Genomic DNA, 24,788 nt, shown 5'->3' with positions numbered 1-24,788 from the left:
GGTGAGAAAGACCATAAAATGATAGAAACCTTGAATTCAAGATGCTCCCTCCTGACCTCCATTTTATAGACATGCAAAACCAGAACCCAGAGGTTTTGTGTGCAAAATCCCAAGTCCAGGCTCTTTGCATTTTTCTGGTTGCCCTATCAGGTAGCAGGATGTGGGATAGAGACTAGAGGTCATGAACATAGCAGCTATTACGAAGTCCAGGAGTGGGCCAGGAGTGTGGCCTAGTGGTAGAGCGCTTGCCTAGCATGCATGAAGACCCGAATTCAATTCCTCCGTACCACATACATTGAAAAAGCCAGACATGGTGCTGTGGCTCAAGTGGTAGAGCTCTAGCCTTGAAAAAGTCCAAGGACAGTGCTCAGGCCCTGAGTTCAAGCCCCAGGGCTGGCAAAAAAAAAAAAAAGAGTCTCACTGTTCAGAGCTGCTGGGGTGGACTAGTAAGGATTTAACCAGCCACGGCAGGAGTGGGGAAGTGGTCAAGGGCAGGAGCTGTCTCCCCTTTGTCCTCTCTCCTGCCAGGCAGGCCTTCCACACTGCCTGCTGGCAGGTCCAGAAGGCAAGGAGGCAGATGGCCATCTTGTTCATACTAGGAGTCCTCTTGGCCTGCCACCCCGCTCCTGTCCTGTGCAGTCAGAACTAGAAGCGGTTTAAGAACGGTCCCCCTTTTAAAGGACAGTGTACGATTTTTAGGATCAATGCAATTTGTACATTTTCTTTGTAGCTTTGCTAAGGAGGCCCAAAGTAGCCTATAGCTCAAAAGCACTTTGTAAATCGGGACTTAGCATAGCCTGCAGTGTTCTTGTCTTGCTGGCTCCTGGCCTATGCAGAGTGTCATCTAGAGAGCAGTTCCCTTAGTCTTAATTCCCTCTGATGCTTGTCTATTATTTGGTCAGTTTAATCAGTGTGGAGCTGAGATGTCATGTGTCTGAGAATGCTTAGTAGAGGCCTAGATGTGGCAAAAGCTTAGGAGCAGGTGTGAGAGATGAGAATCCAGTTATATAGAATCCCAAGGCAACTGATTTTTATAAAGAAACCCAGGAGAGGATTCAGGGAGTAGCTTTTACGATATTCTATAAGATTCCACCCGACAAATTATTTTCTCATCAAAAGAATGACTGCACATAGTAGGCACTCAACAAGAAAAGTAAGAGACCAGTTAGTTACCTTTCAATGCATGGTTCCATTAGATGCCCACCAATGCTCACATCTAGGCCCATAGCTGAGTTCAACGGGCTATGGGGGCCAAAGCCACTCTTCACTTTCTACCGAGAGTACTACCCAACCTACATGCAAATCCCACCCCTGCTGATTATAAGTTCATGGCCTTGAGAGCAAATTATCTGACCTCTGTAACCTAGAGTTTCTCATCTGCAAAATGAGGCTCATCCTAACAGGTAGCCAGGAGGGTTGGTGTGAAATAAAGGCCCTGGTGAAGTACCCCACAGAAAGCGCTCAGTATGTCAAGGATTTTATGGCGGCTGGCATTTTTGAATAAGGCCAATGTGTAATTTGATTCTCCTGCACATCTGGTCATCGGAAGCTTAGTGGTGGCCAATGAAGAAAGCAAATGCGTCATCCAGCTAGGCCATACATGCATAGAAGTATTGCAATACTTGGCTAATACTTATCCTGAAGAGCTCAGAAAATGCCCTCTCCCCTACCCCTCCCTTGAGCAACGTGGGTGAGCCTACCTCTTCCATTCTAGCTTGGGTGATTCCCCCCAGAGGGATCCCGACGCAAGCATGTTAGTGGGTTTGTAAAGCTTCCAAAAGACAGCGCTGTAGCCAGACCAAAGGCCACTCTGTAGGGCCATTTCCTTTTGTTCACAGATTGGAGGCATCCCTACCCGCTCCAGATGTGGCAGATGAGGGGTGTAAGAACAGAGGAGCCTTGAGAACCTTCTAGCTTTCTTGCTTTAGAGCTCAGAAGGAAGCCCTCAAGTCATGCCGGGTTCTAGCTGGCTGATCCACTCAGGTCCTGCACCGAGTCTCCTGGGGCCCTGTGTCTGGGGCAGTGCTGCTCATTGTCCCCGCAGCTGGCCGGCCCTTTGAAGTTCTGAACTCTAGATAACTTTGGGTTCTCTCCCCAGGTAGCACAAACCTTACTTCTTGGGTTCTGGTGCAACTTTTCTTCGGCTCACACCCCCCCCCCCCACCGTCTTCTTGCCCTGGCCCCCTCAGGGGCCCTCAGTCTCCCTCCTCTTCCCTCTGATCTCACGCATTCCTGCTCTATCTGTCTTATAGACATGGCTGTGTCCAGCCCAGGTATGTTAGCCTGTGCTCTGGGGCTCCGTGGCCTGCACACAGGCTTGGGACGGAGGAGACTCCCAGCGGGGCTCTTCTTGTCCCAGAGGGACTTCAGTGGAAAGTGGTGGCTGCTGTTTCTTGGTCTCCACGGCTCCATTTGCTCTGCTGGCATCGCCCTATCTTTCTCAGCCTCCCTCCTTTGGCTCTCCTTACTCCCTGCCGTTCTCCATTCTTTCCCCTTCCCTCTCTTTCCCTTTCCTCCCTTCCCAGTGTCCCTTTCTGCACTACGCCTTCCCCAGGCGCCTTTTGCTCTACCCCTTTATCCTCTTTCTTTCCCTCTCCTGCCCTGTCTCCCCCCTCCACCCCCCTTCCACACATCTGTTTCTAATCTGACCGTTCAGAGGCTCCTATCGGAGACAAAAAGCTCCCCCACACTCAGGAGCCTGGACAAGAATTCCTGGATGAACCCTTCCTCCTCCCACCCTCCAGCGAACCCCACACACTCCTGAAAGCCACCGCTGCCCCAGAGCACACCTCCACAGCAGACCGGTCTCCGCCCCCACCCCGATCGCTTCCAGGGCCCAGATGTGTAAGACATTTTCGATGGCCGACTGGGCGGTCCTCCGCCGCCAGATGCGCTTCTCCGAGTCTGGGTGGCAGGGACGGAGAGGTCGGCACCCTCTGGGGCGGCGGGGGCAGTCAGGTCCGCGACCCGTCTCCTCGGGACGCTGGACGGGTGCTGGCCAGGGACCATCCCGCTCCCACCTTCCCCGAGCACTCACCTAGGCAGAGGAGGAGGAGCGGGGACATGCTGGTCCCCGGCCGCGGGGCACTTCCCCGCTCAGCGCTGCCTGGCTGCGGGCCGGTCCGGCGCAGCCGACGGACCTTGGGCGAGCTGGGCGCGGCGCCTTGGGGTGCGCGCTGGGGGCTGCAGCCATGTGCGGGCGCGAGAATCAGCCCCGCGCCTCGCGCCCCCGCGCCCCCGCGCCCGGGGCAGGGGTCCCCGCGCCCCGCGCTCCGGGCCACGGAGGGCTGCTGGTGCCTGACCCGGGGCTGGGTCCAGGGTCCACGAGGAACAGGCGAGGCCGAAGGCGCTACCGCTTCATGGAACACTTTTCCCTGTTTGGAAAGAAATACGAGTGGAGAAAGAGAGAAAAAAAATGAGCCGGAGCCACATGGTCGCTTCCTACCGCAGCCCCTCCTTCTTCCCTCCCTCCGCCCGCGACCGCCCTCCTTCTCCCTCCCAGCGTTTGGGGTGAGCCGCGGGGGCTGGAGAGGAGAGCTGGCGGGGCAGAGCCCTACCTCGGGGCCGGGAGGGGCAGCGAGGGGTTTCGGGGTGCGTCGGGCGCGGCGCCACGGCGGGAGGCGCGCCCTGCAGGATTGATTGTGTGCAGGAGAGAATCCCTAACACTTGGGCAAGAGCCCACGACAAGGCCTTCTCCATTCGGTCTCTTCTCCCGCTGGCTGGCTGTCTCCTACCTGCTCCCCTCTCTTTTCCTTCTTCTTGCTGCTCCTCGTCTTCTCTCTTGTGTCCTTTCCTCACCCTTTTCCCCCCTTGCGGTTTGGTCAAGGCTAAGCTGCCACACCCCCCAACCATACCGACCGCTGGGCTGGCTAGATGGGGTCTTTAAGATGGTCGCCTCCTGTCCTGATTGCTGCTTTTATTGTTATTATTATTTTTATCATTACCATTTCCTTGCCTGTGTTGGCATCTTACTGTCTCATGGCTTGGCTTTCCTTTGGCCTTTGGCAGTTTATCCTTCTTTGCTCTCAATATTTAAAATAGCCTACCCAGAACTCAGCTAGCCATCAAGCCAGGGCAGTGCGACCCCAGCTCAGGGGAATAGGGGACCTTAAAATCATGGAACAGTCAACATCGTGCTTGTTCCTGGATAAAATGTGCACATCCCTGGAGAAAGAAAAGGGGGCAGCGGGAATAGAATCCCCTCCTCCTAAGGGCCTCAGCAAGAGACTGGGGTAGAGGAGCTGGGGTGGAGGCATCCAGGTCCCTGCGGTGCAAGCTCTTTGGTGGGCCTGTGCTTAGGACTGCTGCTAAAGAAAGAAAGCACCCCAGTCAAGTCTAAACTGCCGAAACTCAGCCCACCTATGCTTTGCCCCGAGCCTCCCAGAAAGAAGCCCTGCTGCTCCCTGTGGTCCCAGGCTGATGACGTCCCTGGAAGGCAAGCTAAGGATGCTCACCTTGAGCCTGGATTGGGAGCTTGGACGAGAGCCAGAGAAACAGGGCTGCAACCAAAGGGATGGAGCCCTCCAGGGCTAGCCAGCTGGGGAATTGCATGGCTGCTTTCTCTTTCCAGCCCTGTCACCAGTGCCCTGGGTCTTCTGTAAGTGGCCTTGCCCTGCCTAGTTGAAACAAAAAGCAGGCCCATTTCATAGGCAAGAGAAACAGAAGCCAAGAAAGGAGGTGCCGCTGGCTGGTATCTGCCAGCCTCATTACTCAGGATGCTGAGATCTAAGAGTCACAGACTGAAGCCAGTCCAGGCAGACAAGCTAAAAAAAAAAAAAAAAGAAAGAAGGAAAGAAAGAAAGACAGACAGACAGAAAGAAAGAAAGAAAGAAAGAAAGAAAGACTGGAAGAGGATATGTGGCTGAAATGTTCGAACACTAGCCTTGAGAAGAAAAAAAACAGCCAAACACGACTGTGAAGCCAAGTCCAGCCTCAGACTCAGTACTCTCTGTCTCTCTGTCTCTGTCTCTGTCACTCTCTGTCTCTCTGTCTCTCTCTCTCTCTCACACACACACACACACACACAGCCAAGAGGTTGCCAAGTGCTGTGGAGGTGATAGCAGGAGATGCCAAGGCCAAGAGCCGGGAGCAGAGCCTCCCCACCAGAGTGGGGTGGGTGGTAGGAGGGAGTCTGTTACTCACCCATCTCCCAGCACACCTGGACATGTGGAGCACATCTTTTCATCCTCTGGGGTTCTGGTCGACCTGTGCTCCATCCTCCCAAGAAGACAGCACACGACACACGGTCAGGAGCAAACAGGAGGAAGAGGGGGAGGCGGCACTTTTGGGCTTCTGCAAGTCCCTCCGTTTTTGCCAAGCCTTCCTTTCCTCTGTGCCTAACACTGTTAGGAATAAGTGAATTTGCAATGAAGGTGCCTGCTGCAGTGTCTAACACATCAGAAACTTGGTAAATATCTGGTACCACAAAAAATGAAAGTGGAGTTTGTAGCATTCTTTTCTGTGTATTAGGAAGAGCCAAGTTCAGTCTCATTTACTTTTTCTGTAAAACAAGATTGTCGTTATATATTCTTTCCTGCAAGGAGATGCTGTGTTACTTGGTTGTGCAATGTGTTGTTCCTTTATATGGACGGACAGTAAGAGGCCCCAGCTGGTTTTCAGGGTCTTTCCTGGAAAACTTTTATGGAGGAGGTATCTGAGGCCATGTGCTAAAGGAGACTAGGAATAAGACATTCTCATGGTAAAGAAAGTGGCTGGCTTCTCACTTCCCAGAGGTCAGAAGAGGACTGGCTGGGTCCTGTTCTACCACGCATGAAGTGGGGACAGTCCCCAGCCCCTGACATGGTCAGCAGAGGAGGCAAGGACTTTGTAAATTACAGGTGCTTTCTGTAAGATGCTGATAGGTGAAGAAAATCTCTTACCCCATCTGCCTGCCAGCACCTAAGATTCAAGCTGTCTCTCCCCCTGGTAGAATTTTCTTTGTTTTGTTTAGCTTTGTTTTGTGCCAGTTTGAGGGCTTGAACTCGGGGCCTGTGTGCTGTCCCTGAGCTTCCCCCACCCCCAAGGCTGGTACTCTACTACTTGAGCCATAGCTCTGCTTTTGTATGGGGGGGGGAGGGAGAGAGAGTGGGGGAAAAGAAGGAGGACCGGATCTGAACCTCAGGGCCTGGGGTGCTTCCCTTGAGCTTTTTGTGTGCAAGGCTAGTGCTCTACCACTTTGAGCCACAGATCCACTTCCAGTTTTCAGTGGTCAATTAAAGATAAGAATCTCACAGACTTTCCTGCTGGCTTTTAACCATGATCCTCAGTTTTCTGCCTCCTGAGTAGCTAGGAACGACCAGGGCCTGACGTGTGTGCCTGCGTGTGTGTGCGTGTGTGCCTGCGTGTGTGTGCGTGTGTGTGCGTGTGTGTGTGTGTGCGTGCGTGTGCGTGTGTGTGTTTAATTCGAGATTATAGACTCATAGATCATAGACTTTCCTGTCTGGGCTGGAGTTGTACTGAGATCTTCTTATTTTAGCCTCCAAAGTAGTTAGGATTACAGACGTGAGTTACTGGCACCACACTGTACCTGCTGGAGTTTTGAGGGAGACCCCAAAGCCAAGATGAACAACAGTGAAGGTTGCCAGAGCTGAAAAGCCTCAGGAATCTTTGCTGAACTTTCTACCTTCTTCTAGGAGGTCAGTTAGGTCTTGCTTTCCCATCTCCTGTAACAGCCTATCCTCAGTTTCTATAGGGAAACGCCACAGACAGGCAGTTCAGCCTTGGAGGAAGACAGGCTAGTTTTGAATTTCAACTATTCCCCAGCTGTGCTTAACTTGGGTACAGTTCTTAATTTTTCTCTGCCTCCTCTATTTCTTTGTTAGATTTCTTTGTTCAAAAAAAAATTTTGAAACTGTATAAAGAAAGCAAGGTACACCTTGGTTCTCATCAAATTAGTATTAACTTGAATTAGTGCAACAATGTATGTTCATTCTGAATGAATACAATAGTGTATGCTGGATGTGACAATGTATCTTCAATGCAATAATGTACCCTAAATGTGACAGTGTATCTCTGGTTATAACAATATATGCTCTGCATAAATACAAAAGTGTATCCCTGAATGATTTCAACATTGTCCTGACTCTTTAATACTTCACAATTATATTTTAAAGACAGATATTTTCCTTTAGAAGAAGTAAAAGAACATTTTCTGAATGGGAGGATATAGAGTTTGAGGTCTGCCTAGCCTACATATAGAGGCCCTGTTTCAAAGTAAATAACCAAGTTTGATTTTTTTTCCATTAAAAGACTATTTCTCTGCTCTCCTATTCTCATATCATTTCCTATCCTGGCTGAAAGTGGTAGAGTGCTAGCCTTGAATTGAAAAGCTCAGGGACAGTGCCCAGGCTCTGAGTTCAAGCCCCATGACTGAGGAAAGAAGAAAAAGGGGCGGGAAGTTTGGCCTAGTGGTAGAATTCTTGCTTCGCATGCAAGAGGACCGGAGTTGGATTGCTCAATACCACATACATAGAAAAGCTGGAAGTGGTGCTATGGCTCAAGTGGCAGAACGCTAGCCTTGAGGAAAAAGCCCAAGGACAGTACTCAGGCCCTGAGTTCAAGCCCCAGGATTGAAAAAAGAAAAGAAAAGAAAAGAAAGAAAGAGAAGAAAGAGAAGAAACGAGAAAGAAAGATCTTTGGCTTATTAGAGGATTGCTCTTGCTCTTATTGGCCTCATCTTTCCTTGCCATAAGATGAGTATTAGAATATCTACTTTGCCTGTTTTACCAAGCAGATGTGAAGAGTATTGAAGTGGATAATTGATGTGACTAGGCTTAGCAAATTCCAGCGCACCAAACATATCTGGAAGAGTTAGAGATATTGATGAGGTTCTCTCTGGGACTTCTTGCAGTATTTTCCAACTTCTCTTGCCAAGATGTTCCTCCTGTCACACCTTCATTCCAGTGTGGTGTCAGCCAACTTGAAAATAACCTTTCCATGGGAATGCTTGCAGATTCCCAATTTGGAGGCCATTCCTTCTGGACTGTGTCAAAGATGACAGCAGAAACCGCAGCACACAGTTTGGAACCACAAACTTTCGGGGCCAAGGACAAAATTCTTCTCCAGGTCCAGTTTGGTTTGAAATTCCTGGCTGTCATAGCAACCCCCAAAGCAAAAGGGGACTGTTTAGTGTTGTTTCAGACTGCAGCAGGGCCTCAGAATGCACCCAGGGTCATCCCTAACAGTGACGGGCCCAGCTCATACCTGGTTACTCAGCTTCCAGCTCTGCGTGGGACTTGACTTCTCACCATCACCCACTGCCTACTCAGGCTTCATCCACGTCACCACGGAGGGAGGGGCGGTTGCAGAGGGGAAGCTATGGGGAGACACAGACATGGATGTGAACACCCACACCCCTTGTGCAGATGTGTAAAGATAGCTTGGGGAGAGGGTGGCTAATGGCATTTCCATGGCAACCATAAGCATCCCCATCCATCATCAGCTGGGCTCTGCTGACCTATTCAAACCCTGGAACTGGGGCTATGTATCCCCAGCTCGGGGAGAGACCTAAAAATGTAGAAGTCCTCCATGGTGTTAGCTGGTTTCACTACTTAAATTGGTAAAATGGAAATACGTAAATATCTGTAAATATTCTTCCCTTCCTAGTCTCATCTCATCAGTCTTTATTTTTATGTCTTTCTTTATTTCTGTCTCTTTCTCTATATCTCTATCTCTCTCCTTAGTTCTTTCCTCCCTTTCCTCATTTCTCTTTCTGAGGATCGATAGATATATATTATATCTTATCTTTTAAATTAACTGGTACCTTGATGATTATAAAATTTTTACATATTTGAAAATAATTTATAGTTGAGGTTTTTCATGTTGCAAGAATTTCTGATTATGGGTAGTGATTTCCAAGAAATTGTTCTGGGATGAAATTTCAAACCCAAAATGACACAAACATTGCAATATTTTTTCAGTAAAGGGTGTATTTTAATATGTTTAAAATGATGTGGTCAGGAGTCTCAAAGGGTTGTGATGTTCTCAAAATGCCCCTGGCTGGCTTCCTTCCTTCCTTCCTTCCTTCCTTCCTTCCTTCCTTCCTTCCTTCCTTCCTTCCTATTGAGGCTCTTGAACTGAGGGCCTGGAAGCTGTCCCTGACTGCCTTTGTGCATACTGCTACTACTCTACCACTTTGAGCCACACACTGCTTATAGTTTTCTGATGGTTAATTGGAGAGAAAAGTTTCATGGACTTTCCTGCTCTGGACTGGGCTGGCTTTGAACTGTGATCCTCAGATCTCAGCCTCCTGAGAAGCTAGGATTACAGACATGAGCCACCAGTGTCCAGCAAAGGTTTTTTTTTTGGGGGGGAGGGTGGTAACTGTAAATTTTTTTGTCTCTCTCTTTTTTTTTTTTTTTTGCCAGTCCTGGGCTTGAGCTCAGGGCCTGAGCACTGTCCTTGGATTTTCTCAAGGCTAGAGCTCTACCACTTGAGCCTCAGCACCACTTCCAGCTTTTTTTCTATGTATGTGGTACCAAGGAATCCAACCTGGGTCTTCGTGCTAGACAAGCACTCTACCACTAGGCCAAACTCCCCCCCCCCCCCGTCTCTTCTTTTTTGAACTGGGGGTTGAACCCAGGGTGTTGCACTTGCTAGGCAAGTACTTTGCCTCTGAGCTGCTTCCCACCCCCCTCTCATGTCTTAGGAGTGGGTTTTTCCTTCCCTTTTCTCTTCTCTCTCCCTCCCTTATTTCTTACTTTTCTTTCCCTTTCCCTTCTCCCTCCCTTCTTTGTCTCCCTCTCCTCTCCCTATTTATCCCTTTATGCTTCATTCTTTCCCTTCTCTCTCTTTTTCTTTTTTGTAAGTCTGGGTCTTGAACTCAGGGTCTTGGGCACTGTGCTTGGACACTTTTTGCTCAAGGCTAGCACCCTGCTACTTGAGCCACATCACCACTTCTGGCCTTTTCTGTGTATGTGGTACAGAAGAATCATACCCAGGGCTTTATGCATGCTAGGTAAGCACTCTACCACTAGGCTAACTCTCAGGCCCTCCTTCCCTTCTCTTATCCCTCTTTCTCCTTCTCTCTCTCCTTCCCTCCCCTCATTTCCCTCTCAGTCTCTGTTTCTCACTATATACCTTCCTGCTTTTTTGTTTCTTCCTTCTCTTTCAACCAAAGGGCAGGCACCATGCCATCCCTGTCTGATTCCCAAGTAGTAGGAAATCACGGAGAAGCTCCAGGCTTGTGCCCTGGTTGTTGGAACTAGGGTGCAGGCCGTCACTGTCTGCCTCATCCCCAGGATCTTTCTCCATCTGAAAGTGTGCCAAGAGCGTCAGTTTCCAGGCACTCTTGTGAAAATTAGCTTTCCTCAGTCTAGCAGCATATTGTTAAGTGCCAGTTGTCTCACTCCTGTTCTTCCATCAGTGTCTGCCTCACACACACCTCACTGCTGTACTCAGTGTACCACCCATGGACCAGTCTTCCAATCATCTGTGCAACTGGAGGTTTGGTGATTGCTTCTCTTCTTCCCTTGTACAGTCTGCCAACACTTACAGGGCGTGTGTGTGTGTGTGTGTGTGTGTGTGTGTGTGTGTGTGATGCATGTTGCAATTTTGACTGACCAGGGCCCTGTGCATCTCAGGCACTCTGGCTGCCATCAAACTCTACTCTCAGCCCAGTTGCAGTTTGGGGGCAGCTTCTTTGTTCAAAGAATTCGGCTAGACATTGTAGACATGGGATGTTTTGATGGAAATCAGTTTTTCCCAACATTGTTGCTGTGTGTGTGTGTGCCATTACTGTGAATTGAACTTGAGGACTTGATTCTGACCCTTAGATTTTTTTTCAGTTCAAGGCCAGTGCTCTACCACTACAGCACTGTAGCTCTGCTGCTGGCTTCTGTGGAGATACGAGTCTCACAGACTTTCCTGTTGGAGTTTAAACTTTGGTCCTCAAATCTTAGCCTCCTGACTTACAGGCCCGAGCCACTGGCTCCCAGGTCATCTTTTTTTTTTCTTTTGATGGAGAAGTTATTGTTTTATATGTGATGCAAATGGAATGTAACATTTTCATGAGCTTATGAAAATAAACACAAAAATTTAAAGTAGTGCTCCAAACATAGTGGCCTAATTTCTTTTGCCATATGCGATACTCAGGGAAATTTTGATGTTTTATGGGGCAGATGACTTCTTACCATTCTGCAGTCTCTGCACACTTGGCTTGTCAACTTTCATCTCCTGAGAGCTCCAAGACCAAAAGTTTTATGGGCTCCTGGGATAGACTCACTCTTTCTTTTTTTCTGAGCCTTTGTCCAAACTGACACTTAAGCCCTGGACGACCTCCTGCCTCCTGACAGCCACATCTCTTTCTCTTCTTACAATGCAGTTCAAGGTCACTCTCCCCAGGCTGCTCTCTTTAAGTTCAGAAAACCTACTCTGGGAACACTTGAACAAAACTACCCAACACTTGCTTAGGAATGATTACAACTCTGAAAAGCATATGGGTCAAGAATCATTTATAGTTCGCATTTAACAAACAGGTGATAGAGTCTGGCAGAGGTTAAGCAACTTGCCCCAAGCCACACAAATAAGTGGTTCTTTTGGCCTGTCTTCCTCCATTCCTTCTTTCTTTCCTCCTTCCTTTCTCCCTCCCTTTCTTCCTTTCTCTCTCCTCTCTTCTTTCTCTTTTCTCTTCCTTCCTTCCTTCCTTCCTTTCTCACCCTTTTTTCTTGCTTTCCCCTTCCTTCTTCCCTCCCTCTCCTCTTTCCCTTCCTCCTTCTCCTCTCTCCTTCCTTTTCTTTCCCTCCCTCCCTCCTTCTCAGCCCTCTCATCCCTCCCTCCCTCCCTCCCTCCCTCCCTCCCTCCCTCCCTTCCTTCCTTCCTTCCTTCCTTCCTTCCTTCCTTCCTTCCTTCCTTCCTTCCTTCCTTCCTTCCTTCTATAGTAGGAGAGAATCTCAGCACTCAATTTAATTCTTTTCTTCTTTTCTTTTTCTTTTTTTTGGCCAGTCCTTTGGGCTTGAAGTCAGGGCCTGGGCATTGTCCTTGGTCTGGCTTTTTCTGTGTGTGCAGTACAGAGGAATTGAACCCAAGGCTTTGCACATGCTAGGCAAGCCCTCTAACACTAGGCCATGCTCCCAGCTTCTAATTATTTTCTTTTGTTTGCTACATCGAGGCCGATACTTTTTCTCTGGCAGTCTGCAGCCCAAGATCATCTTACTGCTATTTCTTGAGTAGCTGACATTATAGGCATGTGCCCTCATGGTAGGCCCATACTGGAATACTCTTTTTTTTTTTTTTTTAATTTCCTAAAAATTACTCGGGGCTTAGCTACTTGAAGGGTGGAGTTTGGGGCATGGCAGTTCAAAGCCAGGCTGAGCAAGGATAAGAAAACGTTGAGAAACTTCATCTTAACATATGGTTGGGTAGGTGGATGCATGCCTGTCATCTGAATGAAAGGATTAGAAAAAGTCTAGGCTGGTCCAAACATGAAGCAAACTGCTTCTCTTTCTCCTCCCCCCCCTTCTCTTCCTCCTCCTCCCCTTCCCCCCTCCCTCCTCATTCTTCTAGTCTCTTTTCCCCTCTTCCCTCTCCACTCCTTCCTCCTTCCCCTCTCCCTCCTCCTTCTCCTTTAAACAACATCAGTAACTACTCTGCTAAGGTTCTAGAAAATTCTAGGTCAGTTTTAGGACCTCAGTTGCCATCACCACTTAGCTAGACTTCTAAAGGGTTAAAAGAAGTCCTAGCACTTGACCTAAAAGCCCCTGGAATGCCTTTCTCTGGCAATATTTAACACCTCAAATGAAAATACACACGCTTACAGGCACTGCTAGAAGAGGGCACAGCAGTTCTTCGCGCTTCTTTTGCCAACAAGATAACACTTTAATTTGAGCTTCTGACTTTTTCTCACCCTGGAGGAGAGGCAGGGTTACTTTTCTTCTGGGTTCTGGGGGCCTCTGGTCTACCTCCACTGGTTTCTTTGCAGAGAATTACCACGAGAATGCCCAAGAAGTATTTGACTTCTTCCTACCCTTTTCATTTCAAGTTTCCATATCTACCTAAGTTAGATGCAAAGGCCTTAGAATCTCGGCTCAAGCCCTTTCTTTCATACATAATTAATCCATTAATACTGTGTGTGTGTGTGTGTGTGTGTGTGTGTGTGTGTGTGTGTGTGTGTGTGTTGGTTGTGGTCATGGAGCTTGAACTGAGGACTTGGGTGCTGTCCCTGAATGTTTTCACTCAAGGCTAACACTCTACCACTTTGAGCCACAGTGCTCCTTTCAGTTTTCAGGTGGGAAATTGGAGGTAAGAATCTCATAGACTTTCCTGCCCTGGCTGGCTTTGAATTGTAGTCTTCAGATCTCAGCCTCCTGAGTGGCGAGGCTAACAGATGTGAGACACTAGCACTTGGCTTGACCTTCTGTGTGTGTATGTGTGTGTATGTAATCATGGCTGATGTGCTACCACTTGACCCATGGTAGGCTAGGGCTAGTTCTGCACTTTGCTCATTGACTGAAGGGTCTTTCAAATGTGTTTGCCCAGGCTGGCTTGGAACCAGGATCCTCAGATCTCAGCTTCCTCAGTAGCTAGGACTGTAACTGACTGGTTTTTCCTTCCCTTAACCCCTTCCTGGGTTGATTTGTCTGAGTGCTCTGAAACATCCAGCTTATACTTCTTCATGAGCCAGACCTTAGAATAGGAAGGAAGAAGGGCAGATGGCAGTTAGAGCAGCAGAACGCTCAGCTACAACTCCAAAGGCCTGGGTGCTGCAGACAGACAGAACTTCAGCCTGGTCCTGGGTGCTTCTCTGACCCCCTGGACCTGGACTCACTTCCTCCAGGCCCAGCAGCTGCGCCATGCCCCACCACCCCCTGCCAGCTGCCCTTTGCCCTCCATCCCCATTACTGATCTAGTCCCTGTTTGACAGAGGTGGCTTCCCAGCTGGGGAGGCACAGATGGAAAGGCATGCCCCCTGGTCACTCCTTTACTTAGAATTGTGGTCAACAGGGCACTTCTGCTATCACGGGGTGACGGGTGAGGTTCCCCCAGCTTCCCGTCATTACCCTGAAGATGAAGATGTACGAGTCTTCCTGGGGCTATCACCAGATGAATCTCCTTTCTTGGCCCTTCACCATGTCTCTTTATTGGGCTGTGGGAATGAGTGGACCAGACCTACCTGCCTCAGGACTCCTGGACGTTGGGCCTGAGTCTAAAAACCTGCCTTCACGAGGAGCTACACAAAGTATGTGGCTCCCTATCCTAGTCTGGGGTCTTGGGAATGTTTCACAACCTGGCATCACAAACATTTCCACCTCTACGCTTCACCTTCTTCTCCCCTTCCCCCACCCCACCCCACTCCAGGCCTGTCCAGATGAACCAGCTCTGTGTCAAGAACAAGCCTCAGGCTTTCCTGTGTTCACTCGCATTCTTTGCCCCATCTGGAACTCCCTTCTGTCTCCTCCTTTGTCAGACTTCTCAGTGTTACTGACTCTTAGGGCATTGTGCAAAGGTCTTTTTCTCTGCAGTCTTTTTTACTCTGTTCAGCTGGAAATGATCTTAAAACATCTTTATTTCCTTTTAGCACAGTGTTTCTGATTTCTTCTTATCAAAGCTAAACAACATAAAGTAATAGGCAGATAACAAATTTCCAAATTGGCATTTAAATAATGTGATAGTATATAGATATAGTAAACAGTCCGAATCTAATATGAACCCACATTTCTAATCATGTGATTCGATGGAGACGGAGAAGAGAAATGTAGGTCTCTATTCTTGTGAGGGGACTCTGAATTTGACAGGACAGTTCTGTACAGGGAGGCTAAGGGACCCTAAGATCACTTCCACCAGTGTGCTGGTTACTGGCCGGTGGGTGAAGTTTTGCCAGTGCTGTTTCCATTCTAGTGCTCACTGGTACTGTTACAACGGGGATGCCAGCTGTTTATTACAGAACCAGCTAAGGGAGCAGTGGCCCTTAAAACCAGAAAGAATGCACACCCAGCTCTAATTTCTGCCTTCAGCCAAAATTGCTGTGATATAGGTTTTATGCCAGCAGTTATGTAAATTGTGGCTGCGTTAGTAGTTGGGTTGAGAGCACTTAGACATTTAGAGATTATTAAAGTTGCTTCCTAAGGGGATAGTATTGTCTTTTTACTTAGTGCCAGTCTCCTGTTGCAAATAAAATGTTTGTGTTTTATTACTAGGATGTAAGAATAAAAACAAAACTGGAAAATTGGGAAAGGAAAGATAAAGAAAGGAGGGAGATGAAAAAGAAGGTAGGAAGACTGAAAGGGATGGGAAGAGAATGAGAGGAGATAAAGATAGAAAGAAAGAAAAGCAATATTTGGAAAGTGGAGTTGAGCCCGCAGGGTAACAGTCATGTTTGAACAAAGCTAAGCAAGGCCCCTAAATAGTGTTTCCATTCGTAAGTTTCTCTCCTTCACTCAGGGAAGCATCGGGGGAGCGTGCGGGGACACTACGTGATTCAGGCTTCTGTACAATTAATTCAACAAATCTGGCTGCATATACAGCGGGTCCCGAGGTAGCTTGGGAGTTTTCTCTAATTTTTTTTTTCACAGTGAATAAATTCTGACTGCGCTGGTAAAGGCCTTACATGTTTTACTTGTATTTCTGACCCTCCCCCCGGTTTGCCTCTCCACCCACATTCTGTAAATGGGGTGAACTGAGGTATGGCCTCTGCAGAGGCCTGCTAAGTACATAGTACTTGACCTATTCAGAGTATCAGGAAGTGCACTCTCCCCCTGCAGCCCCTTCTCACCTCCACCACCCCTCTCCTCTTGCTCTCTTGGTAAATTATGTTCTTGTGCTTGGTGGTCCCACTGCACTGCTGTCAGGGGTAAAACAGGCCTGATTGGTAACTAAGTAACAATAGCCAGTAACCCCAGCACTCAGAAAGACCTGATCTAACATCGTTGGCTGCTTTTCACCATTGATTCCTCTTTTCCTGAATTTTTTTTTTCTTGGCGAAGTTTAGTTATCTACCTCATCTCAGGTAGAATTCAGTGACATCCAGATTTTCACACTCACAGATAACACTCTACCCTACCTCCATTCCCCACCTTCCCCTGGCTGGTTGGAGCTAAGAAATTTCGGATTGTCTGCCTGGGCTGGCTTTGGACTGTGATTCTCAGATCTCAGCCTCCTAGCACTTAGGGTTATAGGCGTCATTCCCCAGCACGTGATCCGTAGATGTTCTTTGAAGAAATGAATACATGAGCATCTGGTGTATATTGATTAACAGCAATTTCTTCTTATTCTGTTATTTGTGAGGATGAAAGAAGAGCAACCTAAATGACTGATTTTCTGGGACTGATGAGACCTAGCTAAAAGCTGTTGTCAATGAAAATGTCTCTATTTCCAGAGAAAGAACATTGCTTCCACTCCTGGCATTTTGTATCCCCCAAGGAAATTGGACATTGTTAATATAACTTGAAAATGTGGCATCTTAAGCTGACAGAGCAATTTATAGTTTACCAAGTACTTTCATGAGGATCTCTCTTAGTCTTCCAAAATCAAGCTGTGATATGGTTTGAATACAAAATATTTCCCACAATCTCCTGGATTGTAGACTTGCTTGCCAGCTAAGGAACTTTTAAGGACAAAGGCTCTGGCCTAATTAATGGACATTACAAATACCCATTAAAATTTATAAGCACTAGTAGTATTTATAAGTTTATCATTTATAAATATTATAAATCCATCCTTGGTGGATTTCTGATATGATGGTATTATTGAGAGGCGATTAAAATGTAGTTGAGCCTGGCGACTCATGAGGCTGAGATCTGAGGATTGTAATTTGGAGCCAACAAGTCAGAGAGAATCTTATCTTCAATTAGCTAGCAAAAAGCTGAAAGTAGAGGCATTGCTCAAGTGGTAGAGCACCAGCCTTGAGCAAAAAGTGAAGCAGAGTTTGAGGCCCTGAGTTCATATCCCAGGTTTTTAAAAAAAGGAAGGTAGGAGGTGGGGTCCAGCTGGGTGAAGTAGGCTGCTGAGGGCATGTCATGAGGACGGGGGCATGGCTGTACCTTGCCTTAGCTCCTTCTTGTGTTCCCTCTGTTTCCTGTCCACCACATTCAACTACCCACATGCTCTGTCTCACTCCAGGGCCAGAAACGTGGGCCACGTGAACACCAACTGAAACCTCTGAAATGTGAGCCAAATAAATCTCTCTTCCCATAATTTTTTTTCTTTTAATTGGCTGTGGGGCTTGAACTCCAGGCTTGGGCACTGTCCCTGAGCTCCTTTGCTCAAGGCTAGCCTTCTATCACTTGGTGCCACAGCATCTCTTCAAGTTTTCTAGTGGTTAACCGGAGATAAGATTCTCCCAAACTTTCTTACCCAGGTTAGCTTCAAACTATAATTCTCAGATCTCAGCCTCCGCAGTAGCTACAATTACAGGCGTGAGCCACCAGCACCCAGCTGTTCCTTAAGTTGTTTATGTCAGGTATTAGGTCATAGAGAAAAACGGGGCAATGGGCAGGGTGGGTTGAGTAGTGGCTTAGGTGACACAGCACTGGAGTTGCAAACTTTGTGAGGCTGAGTCCCAGGGAGCTCCAGCAGGGGCTCCTGGAGAGCTGGCTGCTTGGGGAGGGGTCAGGGAAGGCTTGCAGGAAAAGTGTCCTTTGTCCTTTGTAAGTCCCATACCCCTGGAAAGACAAAGGCTAGGGAGGAAACAAGAGTGACCCTGTGTGCCACCTCAACTGAGTCCTGCCGTGACAGCCTTGTTCTGAACGTCTTTACTGGAGGTGGGTTTTGTTTTTTCTACTAGATTGACTATGACATTGAAAATGGACGAGGACAAGGACATTTCTCACCAGGATTTCAGTGGGAACTGGCAAGTGTCGGATTTGAAATCTCTCATTGCATGTCATAGGCTTCTGCTGACCTGGGACTTGGAGAGCCCAACCTGGACACAATCCAGAATGATCTGTTGACACGTCACTTACCTTAAGGACAGCAGTACAGAATGTCTGAGCGAAGGGATTGGGGTCTTTACCTTGAGTGTGGACAAGGGAGGGTGACCTATGGGGATTCCAAACCACTTCCTCATGCTGACACGGTGCTGGATTCCATGTGTCCTTCTACATGAAGGGTGGGTCTTTTGTGAGGCAGTAATACAGTGAGGCCTGCCCTCACCAGCCAGACCCCAGTCCAGTGGTGTGGGGAAGGGCTCACCAGCCAGACCCCAGTCCAGTGGTGTGGGGAAGGGCTCACCAGCCAGACCCCAGTCCAGTGGTGTGGGGAAGGGCTCACCAGCCAGACCCCAGTCCAGTGGTGTGGGGAAGGGCTCACCAGCCAGACCCCAGTCCAGTGGTGTGGGGAAGGGTTTATCAACCAGATCCCAGTCCTTATCAAGGAGGCTTCCCACAACATGTCTTAGATTGCCCTTCTGCAAGACAGAAGGTTCTGGTGCAGCAAGACAGCCTTCAATAGACAGAATGATAGGCCTTGAGCTGAAACTTCATTTCTAGAACTGTAAGAAGTGAATTCTACTTTGTATACATTACCCAATCTCAGGGATTCTGCTATAGCAGCCCAAAGAAAGACTTCCTACCACTATTCCCTTGTGTGACTCTGAGCAGATGGCTCGCTCTGTCCAGCAGCAAGCTTCCTTACTTTAAAATAAGACAGGCTCAGGAAGATGACATCTGACAGTACAAGGGTGTCGCATTCCACAGCTACGGGAATAGTTCAGTGGAAAAGCACTTGCCTAACATGCATGAAGCCTTGGGTCCAAACATTGCAGACTCTTTGCTAGGTGTGGCCTAAAACCCAGTGCTGCTGGATACAGATGCAGGAGGACTTTTTTTTTTCTTTCCATTCCTGGGGCTTGAACTCAGAGACTGCGCACTGTTCCTGAGCTTCCTTTGCTCAAGGCTAGTATTCTACCACTTAAGCCACAGTGCCATTTCCAGGTTTTTCTGTTTATGTGGTACTGATGAATCGAATCCAGGGCTTCATGCATGCTAGGCACATAAGCTACATTCCCACTAAGCCATACTCCCAGCCCAGGACGATTTTGAGTTCAAGCCTAGCCTAGGAACATAAGAAGACTTTGCCAAAAAGAAAGAGAAGAAAAGAAAGGGAGAGAAAGAGGGGAAGGGAGAGAGGGAGAAGAAGAGCCAGGAAGGGAGGGAGAAACTGTGTATATTTCTAGATTCAGAAAATCAACAGACTGTGGTGCACATGCATATATATTTATATATATCCACAACTTCACAATGTGGTCCACGAGCTATGTAGATGCCACGGGGAAACGTGACCCGTGCATGCTGCTGTGTTCTGCCCTGTCCTCTGGTTCTCAGTCAGTTTTTCACACCAGGCCCTCAGCATCAGGCTGGTGGGTGGATGCTTTGAATGGATGAACATGAATGGGAATATGGCAAAGTTCTCCTCTCTCCTCAGAGGCGGACGGGTGACAGAAAGATGTTAAGAGCCAGCACTCCCTTTTTATTCCCAGCACCATCTTTTACCTGCCCTGTGGGATGTTCTCTATCAGAGTCCCGAGCCCAGGGCAGCTGCTCAGTGCATGGTGGCAGCTCTCTGTCACCAGGGCAGTGTGAGGCAAGCACCACTAAGGCATGGCAGGGTTGCTGGGGGGTATTTAAGTGGAGTCTAGAAAGCGGTAGGGCTGGGGAGAAGAAAAAGCAATGCAAGCAGACGGAGGTTGGGCCCAAGCAAATGACCAGGTGACCAGCAGGGGGCTGGATTTGGAGAGCAGGAAGCCACTGGGGACATTGAGCTGGCGGGTGGGGGGCAGGTTTCAAGTTATGGGGCATTGGTAACTCAGGAATTCAGACAGGTACCCTGGGAAAAAGAAACAAATCAAAGCTAGGTACTGACTTTAGGGGGAGCTGTGAGGCGGTGACCAGCCAGATGCCTGGTATACACAGCTCTGTGCCATGCTGTGGGACGCCAGAGTATGATAGAGGTCATGGAGGAAGAGAGGGTGTAGTCCTGAGTCAGAGAAGGGTGGGACCAGAGGGTTGGGTAGATGTTGGGTTTTTATGCTGGTGCTAGGGCCTGGGTGCTCTGTATCTTAGATTTTTCACTCGAGGCTGGTATTTGTCCCTTGAGACACAGCACTACTTCTAGCTTGTTGATGGTTAATTGGTGGTAGGAGTCTCTCAGACTTGGCTGTCTGGGCTGGCTTTGAATATGAGTCTCAAGACGTGCTAGGACTGCAGGTGCCCAGCACAGATTTTTGGAGAGGAGGAAAACCCAGAGATGTGTGTCCTCACTGCAGGGGAGTTTAAATGGATTAGTCATGTAAGTCCTCGAATGTACTCCAGCAGCGGGAGTCTTTAGGGATGCAAGATGACCAGGCAAGTTTTATTTTAGCCAAATGACAGTGAGTTCTTTACCTCTGAGTGCTTCTGCTGTCTCAGACTTCATCACAGGCAAGGAGAGATGAGAGAGAAAAGGGAAATGAAAGAACGGAGGAAGAGGGAGGAAAAGGGAGAAGGGGTAAAAGGAAGATGCTGGAGAGAGGAAAAGAGGAATGAAGTACCAGGGGGCAGGTCGTCGACAGGGTACACAGCCCACAGACTCCCAAGTCCTGCCCAGGGCACTGGCCTGGCCTAAATCAGCCACTGCAGGACAAGATGAATTGGTCTCATGGGTTTGGGCTGTAAACAGTTCAAATGGAAAAATGTTGGCTAAGACTCCCCTGGCTCTGCAGGGGTGGGCAGGTCTGTTTATCAGTCCACGAGCTTTTTCACTTCTGGGGATTGTCACCCATGTCAGATCCATCTGGACATGTTAACTTTTTTCTATTTTTCCAAATGCCTCTGCCAGGAAATAATAGTTAGCACATTTGGATGTAAGAAACTGGGACGCCAAGGGAAGACATTGAATGTTAGCCTCTGTTTTGACCTTTTTCATAAAATCCAAGTGTTCTTAAAGTACCCTTAATTCTGCTGAATAATTTCCTTTTCATTCATTCCTTGTTTAAGCGCTATGCACAGGGCTTGGCATATACCAGGCCAGCTATAAGCTGTTGTTGGTGGTCCAGCAGGATTGTGTCGCAGAGATGTGCTCACACACAGTTGAAGGAAGAAGAGAAAATGTTGCAAGATATAGTTATGTATCTCATTTAAAAAAAAAAAAAGGCCCAAAGAGAAGTTCCCTGTTGTATGGTGTCCCTTCCTCTCTCCCTCTCTACCCTCATTCTGTCTCCCTTGTCACCTCTCAGACAGCTTAGATCTTCTGGGCTTTGTATTACGCTTGCTTAAAAAGCACTTTTAGGCAAATAACCCCCATTCTTCAGTGGCCAGATTCCACACCGTGATTTGTTTATTTCACTCCACCTCCTATTTCCTATGATCTGTGTGTATGTATCCCCTCAAATTTCCTGGGTTGGATTCCTCTCCTTAGTGAGATGATACTAGTGGGTGGGGCCTTAGAGAAGGAATGAGGTCTCGAGGGTGAGGCCAGAACCGTAGGATTAGCGCCTTTATAAAATGAGAGGTGCCAGCTAACGGCTTTTCTCTCTGCCTTGTGAGGAAGACACCAAGAAGATTGCCATCTGCACAGAATCTGGTCTATCTTGAGCCTGAATTTCCAACCTCCAGAACAGTGAGGAAACCAATTCTATTGTTTAAGTCACCAACCCATACAGTCTAAAGGAAGGATAGGACCAGGTCTGCTGCAGCAGTTTGAGCTCCACTGTTGCCGTTCTCTCCGCTGTTTATCGTGGTTTTCAGCTCCCAAGTCCTCTCCCAGGGCTCTGCTCTCACTTTCATGATCTTTAAGCCTTGCAAGTGCTCTGAAAGAATTCAGACTCATCCAGGCTTCATTTCTTGCCCAGAGCACACAGCTAGAAGGCAGCAGAGTCAGAGCTGATTCTCCCATTGGCCCAACCTTGACAATGTGCTCCTATTCCTAGACAGAGTATGCCCCCCCACCCCCCTGCAACGAAGTATTTCTGCCTCTGCGCTTGCCCTTGCTGTGAGACCCAAGAATTTCAGTCAGGAGACAGTGCCCCGACCCTCTCTACTAATAAATGTTTGATTGATTCTAAACGAGCTGTCACTATGCCTTGGAGTGAGAATCACAAGCAGCTCTAGAAGCAGATTGTAAAGTGACAGCCACGTGACCCACGCTATTGCCATGGTAACAGCGGGGGGCAGGGGAAGAGTAATTATGGGGATGGGAAGAAGGAAACCAGAAGGGCTAGGGGACGGTGGGGTTCCAGACCGCATCAGCTCTTTCAGGATCCCAAGACTCCTCTGTGTTCTCTCTCTCCAAGTTCTTGCCAGGTGTTAGATAAAATCTTCAGTCAAATCTCCTTATTGCATTGAAAATTTGTGCTGGTTTTGTGATAAGAGTGTGATAAAGTGTGTATTATCCCTTATGAAAACCCATCTCCAGAGACACTTGGCTTAGTTGTGCTGAGGTAAAGCCTTAAGTGGCTATTCCTCACCCCTCTGGGGCTTATCTTGAGGCGGCGTGGCTGACTTAAGTTTGTGAGGTTCACTCACAGTTGCACCTTGCTGATGTGGGAATAGTCCTGACACACGGCAGGTGAGAGGTAAACTCCTGTCACCAGCCTTGGAAGACAGGGAGATCCTGGCCACCCTCTCCAAAAGAGTCTCCTTCCTTCCTTCCTTCCTTCCTCTTTCTTTCTGTGCCAACACTAGCCTTGCCTGCTTGCTTAGCTTTTGTATAGTGAGCTTGGTGGTAGAGAGCAGGCCAGCTATCTGCTCTCCTGCCATGCCTGTCCCCACAGCCAGCCCATCCAGGGCCAGCACAGCTTAGTCAGTCAGGGTTTGTTAACTGCTAAAGTATTTACCATGTCTCCATCAGTGCCCACTGAAACGCATTTAAGACTAAGGGAATGTAGGCCTTGTGTCATGACAATGAAGGGAACACTGTAGTCTTACCTGTATTTGGTTCTGGAGAAGGCAGGTTATGCGCGAGTGTGGCTGTGGCGGTGGCTGTGGGTGTAAGCTGCTGTGGTCCGGGCAGGGTCTGTCATCTGGAAGTCCAAGGTCTCAGGTCTGCTGGGGGAAGCAGATGTGGATGGAGGAGTTCCAGGTGTGGAATCAGTGAGACTGGCTGACGTTTCTTGTTGTGTTTGCCTAGAAACCATGGACCAGGCCTTTGCCTCCCTTAGTTTCCTTATTAAAAGTTTAAAGATGGAGGCTGATGCTAGGGGTCGATGCCTGTAATCCCAGCTACTCATGAGGCCGAGGCACAAAGGTCTGTGAGACTCATCTCCAATCAGCCCGAATAAAAGCTGGAAGGGGAGCTCTGGCTTCAATGTCTTGGCTATAAAAGCAGGACAGTACCTAGTCCCCGAGTTCAAGCCAGTACTAATATGAGGGAGACAGACAGACAGACAAAGAGAGACAGAGACATGGAGGGAGGGAGAGAGAGAGAGGGGGAAGAGGGAGGGAGGGAGAGAGGGACAGAGAGATAGAGAGAGAGAGGGAGAGAGAGAATATTATAAAGTTTGGCTTTGTCCAGCTCAGAGATACTAAGAATTATGACTTCACTCAAATGCTTGGCTGGGCACAGTTCCACCAGGAAACGAAATAAATCAAGAAAACAGAGTTACTTGTGAGACACAGATTTTAGAATTCAAGCTAGATTCAACTTCCATCTGACCTTCTTTACTTTTCCTAATTTGTGAAACATCTTGCTGGTGGTTGAACTTAAAATAACCAGCAAAAGGCAAGGCTGGAGTCATGACTCAAGTTGTAGAGGGCCAGCAGAGCATGCAAAGCCGAATAAGAGTTGGAAGTTCTGGGCTCATGTCTCAGTACTACCACCACCGAGAGAGAGGGGGGGGGGGGGGGGGGAGAGAGACACAGAGAGAGACAGAGACAGAGACAGAAAGAGAGACAGAGATAGAGACAGACAGAGACAGAGAGAAAAACAGAAAAAGAAAGAAATGAAATGCACATTTTTCTTAAGACTTCTATCTAGGCGTTTTCTCTTGAAGTGAAATTGGTTTCTGAGAGGTTCAATTGTGATTTTGGATTTTTGTCTTAAACTTGCAGCTCGTAATAGGAAAAGCATTCACTGTGTGTCTTAGCCTTGGACACGGAGGCAGTGAGGGGTGGCAGTGGGAACTGGAGTGGCCGGCATTCCGATAGGGATGGGGACCTCACGAGAGTGTACACCAGAGGAGGGTTTTCCTTGGAAACCTGGGGCATCTTTGCTTTCTCTTTACGCTCTTAAGCTTCCATGTGCAGAATCAGCGCCCGCCTTCCACCTGCACGGCCTGCAGATGCGTCCCTGCAGCCCACCTAACTCCCGCCATCAGCGCCACAGGTGCCAGGAAAGGCAGCTGTGCCCACATGGCTTCTGAGCTTCTGCCTCTCACAGGCTGGGAGTGCTCTGGTCGAGACCCGAGATTCTCCACGAGGGGTGGTGCTGCCCCCCGGAGGACATTTGGTGGTATTTATCACAGTTAGGGACCCTACTGGAACCAGTGTGGTGGGTCTGTGAGGAGGAAGTTCCCTTTGTGAAGGTTTGATCATTGACTAGGACAATAGATTAATAGGAGAAAAAACATATATACAAGCTTTCTTAATGTGTGCAGGAGTCATATCAAATACGGTAGCCATCATATCAAACGGGGTAGCTAGGATTGCAGGCATGAGCCAGGATTGCCTCGCATCAGATTTTAAAGTGGAAAAATGAAGCATCTGCTTCTGCCACAGAACAGTTTTTGTTGGTTTTTCTACTCAGGACAATGAAAAAGATGTTAGAGGACATGCACTGAGTGAGTAGTGTGCCACCCCGTCTCTCACCGCGCGTGTGTCGACCGTGGTTGGCCTCTTGCAGGTTGTATGTCTGTCATGTCCTGGGTCTCAGCAGAAGGGGAACCC

The 24,788-nt window shown here is 48.3% G+C and overlaps 1 protein-coding gene across 1 annotated transcript in view; it reads right to left on the bottom strand.

Annotated features, from left to right (window-relative positions):
* Clmp (CXADR like cell adhesion molecule) overlaps positions 1 to 3,405 on the bottom strand; it is a 60,944-nt gene extending 57,539 nt beyond the window's left edge. Inside the window, exon 1 of the mRNA XM_090319288.1 lies at positions 3,038 to 3,405. Within this exon, the coding sequence (XP_090175414.1) occupies positions 3,038 to 3,065 (28 nt within the window). The 5' untranslated portion in view covers positions 3,066 to 3,405. The remainder of the gene's footprint in view (positions 1 to 3,037) is intronic.
* Positions 3,406 to 24,788: the final 21,383 nt, after the last annotated feature.

Source organism: Megascapheus bottae, chromosome 27 (genome assembly GCF_031878675.1).
Source record: "Megascapheus bottae isolate mThoBot1 chromosome 27, mThoBot2.hap1, whole genome shotgun sequence".
NCBI classification, from domain to species: domain Eukaryota; kingdom Metazoa; phylum Chordata; class Mammalia; order Rodentia; family Geomyidae; genus Megascapheus; species Megascapheus bottae.
This window is presented reverse-complemented; position numbering and strand designations above follow the sequence as displayed.